General features: G+C 59.6%; 1 protein-coding gene across 8 annotated transcripts in view; it reads right to left on the bottom strand.

Moving 5' to 3' along the window:
- TEX264 (testis expressed 264, ER-phagy receptor) overlaps nt 1–6,648 on the bottom strand; it is a 40,874-nt gene that overhangs the window by 19,729 nt on the left and 14,497 nt on the right. For 7 of the 8 annotated variants that reach the window (XM_019631340.1, XM_019631343.1, XM_019631341.1 and 4 more), the window contains exon 4: nt 5,068–5,289. The exons of the other annotated variant lie outside the window; for it this stretch is intronic. In XM_019631340.1, the coding sequence (XP_019486885.1) occupies nt 5,068–5,289 (222 nt within the window). The remainder of the gene's footprint in view (nt 1–5,067; nt 5,290–6,648) is intronic. 8 annotated transcript variants of the gene reach the window in all.

Raw genomic sequence — 6,648 nt, 5'->3', positions numbered from 1 at the left:
GGTATCTGGGGGTAGAGAGTCACTGCTACTGTCAGCTCATTTGTTACTGTCGTTCAGACTTCGGCTATGGCCTCCGGCTCTTCCTCCACATCTCCCCGTGCTCCAGTCCTGCTCCAAAGCCCAACCTGGACACACCACGCATCTGCTCAGACGCCATCAATGGCTCCCTACAGCCGACAGGATGCAGCCTCATCTCTTGGACCCACACTCTGGCTGCTCCCCTGCACTGCAGCCAGCCACAGTGGACACGCAGCCACGCCCAAGTCAGTGCCTCTGCCTGGCCTGCCTTCCCACCTGGAGAAAGCTACCCATCCCTCAAGGCGCAGCCCCAAGGCTGCTTTGCCTTCCCCAGTGAAGCCACCCTCCCCTCCCAACCTCATTCCCCTGGGCATGGCTAAGCCCCGCAGCTGGGGGGTATGGGAGAAGGAGTTCTGGGGGCTTGTCACTCAGCCCCAGGCCCTGGCGCTGCTGAGTGTGCCCTCCTCCCTGAGCCAGGGCAGGCCACTCAGCAGGTGAGCTGGCCCTGGAGCCTGGAATGGAGCCATCGCCACCTCACCGAGGGCGAGGACATGAGGCCCAAGAAGGCACCTGCAGCAGCTGCTTCCTGTGCCTGGGACAGCTGCCAAGGCCTCCCTTGCTGAGTGCCTGCTGGGCAAACGGGCGGCCGGGCTCCCAGCTGTTCCCCAGACCAAAGGGCCGGAACACCAAGGTGGAGCAGCTCGGCCCAGGCAGTGGGGTCCACGGGAGGAAGCCCTAACGGATGTGACACGGGCCCGTCTCTCTTTCCATGTCTCACATTGGCTGAGCTAATGTGAGAGAGTTCTGAGCTTTTTTTTAAATAAAGGAGGCCCTTGTGGCACCTCGGCACCGTCACTTAGTCCTCCAAACAAAAGCTCACGAGATCATCTGGTTTGTAAAACCCAGAGACAGAGCTAGGCCCCCATCCCTGGCTTCCAGCCAAGGGGGCACCTTAACACAGCCCTTAGGCCCCTGTTCAGTGGAGTCTGAGGACTAGGGTCTGGGGTCTCTGCCTACTTTGAACCCCATCAGCCCAGCTGTCCTATACAACAATCATAGAATAATCATAAGATTACTGTGTGGGTTATTTACTTAGCAAACACACACTGAAGATCTTGTTGGGCGCCATGATGAAACAGGATGAGGCACATAAACGGCTTTGCAAAGCTGTGGCAGGTTGCGTGAGGGGCATTTTCCTCAACTGAATCCCTCATGTGAGACGACAGAGCAGATGAGATCTGTCCATTGGTTCCGCCCCTTCTGCCCCCATTCCCCCTGCTTCTCTCCAATTCTATGGTGAAAGAACCAATGTCTGACCTCCAGGGCCTGCCTGAGCGTCCCAGCCAACCAGCCTCCTCCACTCAGACAATGCCCTGTGTCTCCCTAAACTCAGGAGAAGATGCCCAAATATCACCAGGACCCTCAACCTGAAAACCCCCAGGAAGCAGAGACCCTGGGGAAGGGGGTTTATGGCAAAGATTATGGATCCTGTTGCCAGGGAGTCAGCTGGGGCTTGGCTGCCAGTCTAACACTCTCAATGGCCTCCCCCTGCCAACTGCTAGACAGACATGAGTCAGGTACAGAGCTCAGGGACCTCACACACGGGGTCCCCAGGCCTCTCACTCCATCCCGTCTGCTCCATGTTCCCTGAGCCTTCCCATGACTCGTTAAGATGGGTTCCGTCCTGTGATGAATTTGGGGGCCTTTTCTAGTGCTCTGGGTTAACATCTGGGCCTCATCTCTTTTGGGGCCTTGCAATTTTGAGGGAGCTCAGTTCCCCCCTCCAGCTGCCAGAAGACCCTCTGCTTGGGGCTCAGCGAGTGATGTCCTCCTGCCCTGGATTCTGGTGGAGCAACCTGAAGAGGAAGGGACAGCTACACAGACCGACAGTCACACAGTACCCAGGGAGCCCTCCCGCGCCCCCCTCCACACACTGTCCCAGAGTGCTCGGTCTAGGGGCCCCCAGTGGTTTCCATGAAGAAAGACAGAGTTCCAGCCCCTGTGGCTCGCTGAGCCTGGCTGGGGATGACTGGCCAGAGGGCTGGGGCTGCAGCACAACCACAAGGCAGGGATCCAGCCATCCTTCCCGACTCCCCAGAACCTTGACAATGATTCTCTCTGGGTTCCTCACAGTGGCCCCCAGGACCCTTGCTGTCCCATGAGACCAATCCTGCCCCAGGCTCAGCCCTATCTACTGCTGCCAGGACAGAGCTGCTCGCCCCTCTTTCACCCAAAGCTCCCTGAAGCCACTAACCCGTCCCATCCCCATCCCCGCCTGCCAAGCCCGCCCTCCCTCTCCTGAAACAGAATTCCAACAGCTTCTGCCATGCCATCTGAAGCACCTCCACAGCAGACCCAGCCTCAGATCCAGAGAGAAGCCAGCGAGGTGGAAAAAAGACGGGTAGCATGTGCGCACACGCACGCACGCTTCAAGGCAGCCAGCTGTCAGGGCTGGGAGAGTCAGGGGAGCCCAGAGTCTCATGAGCAGGCTCCTCTCCCCGTCCCGTGGCAGCGGGGAAGAGGGCACGTGGGGGAGGGAACCCTATATTCTCTTCTCTTTGTCTCCCGGACTGAGAGAGGCACAGGACCACCGCTGTCCGCTGTAGGCTGACATCAAAAAACAGAACCAGCCCCTTCCTCATCTTTCACCTGGCTCTGTTCCCCAAAGCGCAAGGTCAGGCTAAACATGGGGCAGAGGTGACACCTGCCTCCAGCGGAGCACCTTGGCCCACGCCTCCATGGTGGCAGCCTGGCACCTCTCTCTCTCTCTCCCAGCATGCCTCACAGACATCCCTGAAGAAGGCCCCTGCTCTCCCCGCTACTCCTGGCTTCCTTGTCCCAGGTGGGAAAGAGGATGGACTCCCCCTGCTCCAGCCCCACCCCAGGAGAATCAAGCCCAGAGCACAGCTGACAGGCTCCCACAGGGGGAGGAGGGAGGACTTTCATCAAAGAGGTGACGTCAAAACCAGGCAACCTGTGAAGCTGTCAGGGGCCGGGAACTTTGGACAAAGGTGTCTAAAAATAAACTCCTGAAGCCAGGAAAAGGCTTTGGTGGCTGAGCTGCTCGCCACCGTGCCACAAACCCCGCATTCTGTTCTGAGGTCTGGAACCCAGAAAGCCTTCTTATGGGGGCGCTCTTCCAGACCGGCCCTCGGGGTTGAGAGTGGCACAGACAGGCCCGGAGATGCCGCGCACCAGTCCTTGCCTGGGTGACCTGGGTGAGCCCCCACCCCCAGGAGGCATGCTGAGTGGCCTTGGGCACTGATGTCTCCCTTCCCGCACCCCCCGCCAGCCAGCCCCCCCGCCGCACCCTTCGGGCCGCCACCCTCCAGTTCCCAAAGAAAACCACCGCCGGGCTCCCTGGGCCCTGTCCTGCTGCGGTGACAGCTCTCGCGTTTCTTCTCTTCCTGTCCTTGACCTCCGAGGCCAGCGCTGGTGGCCCAGGGCGCTATTTATTCCTTCTCGGCCCTGACCCGGGACTGTTGCTCCTCACCCAAGGCCTGTCTGCCCCCGTTTCCATCACAGAGGCCCCGTCCTTTCCCCAAGCTGCTCTGGGAAACAAAGCCGCCAGGTCCTACGGACCCACCAAGTTCACATTCCTGCTGCTTGCTTCTGTCCCTGACCAGGCCACAGGGTGTCCTGCAGGCAAATACTGTCAATAGGCCCCTGTCCCCAAACATGTGGGCAAACGCCACCCTCTCGGAACTCCACCCCCACCCCCACCCCCACGTCTCTCAGGCAGCTCCCCCACACAGCCCACAATGCTGGCTGCCCCCCAAACCAGGTCCTCTCCCCTCAGCTCTCCACATCTCAGTGAGAAGCACCCCTACACGCCTGCCCACCTGGACACGAAGGAGACCGAAGCCTGCTGTGACTATTCCCACTCTCTCCCCTCCCCACATCCAATCCACCGGAAGTCCATCAGTTTCACCCCCAAATAGATGGTAAATCTCTGCCCTTGTCTGCCTCTCTGTAGCCACTGCTCTTGCCCAAGCCCTGCCACTCACACTAGGATTAGTGACAGCCTTCTAAGCACGGCCACCACCCCATGATCCATGATCAGTCCCCCTCTCCACCCTAGGTTGGGACAGCCCGTCCTGTACAGGTGTGGTGGCTCAGGTCGTTACTTTCCTGCTGAGACACTGCAGGGACTTCCCACTGCCTTTCCACCAAACCTCTGCCTCACTCTGCCCTGCCCAGCACCCCCTACCCTCTCCAAGGGCTCTTCTAGGATTCTGCCTGAGGCTGCTCCTCCGAGAGGCTGCCCATGCTGGTCCCCTGCCTCTTCTCGCCCTGTGCTTTTCCAGCACGTGTCCCATTTACGTCTGACATTTATCACCTATCTCCACACCTCACTAGAAATGTCTATTCACGCACTGACATCTCACATCGTGTCCAGCACAGCATCAAACTAACACAGACATTCAATAAAAACGAAGCTGGACAGACGAATAAACAGTCACTTCCAAGCCCAAATTGGGGTCATTTCCCTAGCACCCAAGTTTCCAAACGTTTCAGAGGAACAGGGAACGTTTAAAACCATCTCAGTGGATACAGGGACCCGCCAGATCCAGGGGCGGGTTCTCTTGCTTCCTCCAGGCAGACTGGCTGACGGCGTGGCCCACAACCAGATTGGGAGCTGAAGGAAATGGGCCTGGCACTGCTGCTCCAGGCCAGGACTTAGGGAGCAGGCACACAGGCCTGCCTGGGCAGGCGCGGGACCAGGGGCAGCACGTGGACAGCGGGGGCTGCAGCCACTGGGGCCTCAGGCCCCTTGCTCTGCAGGCCTCCAGCAGAATGGGTGGGGGCGGGGCCTGTTCATCTGAGTCTGGAGTGGGGGCTGAGCACAAGGATGTCCTCAAGCCAGAGCTGAAATGACCAGGCTAGGTTTCTGTACAAGCCTGGTGTTCCTGGTAGACACTCCAGGCCTGGGCATCTGGAAGCGATGCCAGCAGCCTCCGCCCACCTCCCTCGCTGCACAGAGCCCCAGCGTGCTCCCTCTTTTCCCTCCCAGCCCGGGCACACACACACACCAGGTCTGTGTCTCACCTTGATGTAGGCATTCAGGGCAGGATGGACACGGCGGGCAGCCAGCCAGATGGACAGGGCGCTGGTGTGGGGGAAGGTGGCTGTCACCACGTGGCTGGGGGCCGGGAAGGAGAATACCTTGAAGCCAAATTTCTGGTAGAGCTGTATGAGCTCAGGGGAGGGTGACTCCACGCCTTCACTCAGAATGCTGCCCACCGCACAGCGGCACTTCTCGGGGGGCACCTGGGGAGGCAGAGCAGGGCTGTCAGTGTGGGGCAAAGGAAAGAGGCCCTCAGACCTTGTCTCCTGGGCTCTGTGCCAGCTCGGGCCTGGCAGAACCACCAGCTCTATCAGGCCGTGGGCCCGATACCAGCACAGAGAAGTCTACTTTCCTGCTGCCACCCATCTGTGGCCCCGGCCTGGGGCATCCTCCTGCAAGACTCATTCCTTCCTCCCTTTATTCCTCCAGCAACAGTGCCAGGCCCCCTGCTGCTGGGCAGGGGCTGCAGGAAGCGCTGGTGGGGGCGCAGGATGGCAGTGAACTCTGGGTTGCTGATGAAACTCTGAGAGAGTCTCTTCCCCAGTTCCTCAGGCAGGGCCAGCCACCACCACTCAGGTCCCCCAACCTCTGCAGCCCATGCCCCATCCCAGGCCCCGCCCCTTCCTGGCTAAGCCAGAGAAGGCTGGTTCCCCTCCAAGTCTCTCTGGGCCCCTAGTATCTGTACTACACTCTGCTCCCTCCCCTGGCACCCACAAACCCCAGCCAGGTGGGGTGCCTATGTGTGTCTCCCACACTTCCTAGGCCTGATCCCAGGCCTACCAGGCCCAGCACTCGCTTCTCCTTCTGGCATGAAGGGGCCCCAGTGTGTCTCACCTCGAGCCATCTGTACCAGCCCTTGGCTGGCTCCCCAGGGCTATCTGTTCCAGTCTAAGAGGCTCACTACAGGCCTTGTGCTCTTAATTCCAGGTTCTCCTTGATCTAAAGGTCCCTTTCCCCTGTCCCCAAGGCCTACTGGCCCCTAAAATTCCCTCCACTTGCTCCGGTCCCCAGTCCACCTTCCCAGCACTGAAATCATTTTCACCTGTTCTCGCTTCTGCCCTCCACCTGGCCTTTCCAAGCCTTGTCAACAGTCCCCTGGGGGCGTTTTCAGCCTGCTCTGCCTCTCTGCCCCGGCCAACCCAGCCCTGTACTGGGAGTCTCGCTTTGCCTGGGACTTCGGAACTCCCTCCAGGCTCTCCTCTCTGTGCAGTCCCTGGGGGTCACCCCCAGTGCTCCGTGGCTCTGGTCCCCTTGCTGCCCCTTGAATCCTGTGTCATTAAGCCTAGCTCAGGGCTTTAGAGGCAGGTAATATGGTGCAGTGGTCAGGACCACACATCTGGAAAGAGGCAGGCCTGGGTGGGAATCCTGAGTCGTGTGATTCTGGACAAGTCCCTTGGTTTCTTGGAGCCCGCCTTCCTTGACATCTACTTAAAAAGCTGTCGTATAGGGGCCGGCCGAGTGGCTCAGTTGGTTAAGAGCTCGCTCAAGAGTTTGAGCTCTGAGCAACAGCGGTTCGATGCCTGGCCTCCGCTAAGCTGCCAATAGGTAGCAGGATGGCTCAA

The sequence above is a fragment of the Hipposideros armiger genome, unplaced genomic scaffold (assembly GCF_001890085.2).
Source record: "Hipposideros armiger isolate ML-2016 unplaced genomic scaffold, ASM189008v1 scaffold_990, whole genome shotgun sequence".
Lineage (NCBI taxonomy): Eukaryota > Metazoa > Chordata > Mammalia > Chiroptera > Hipposideridae > Hipposideros > Hipposideros armiger.
The sequence above is the reverse complement of the archived record's forward strand: the minus strand, read 5'-3'. Positions and strand labels throughout refer to the sequence as shown.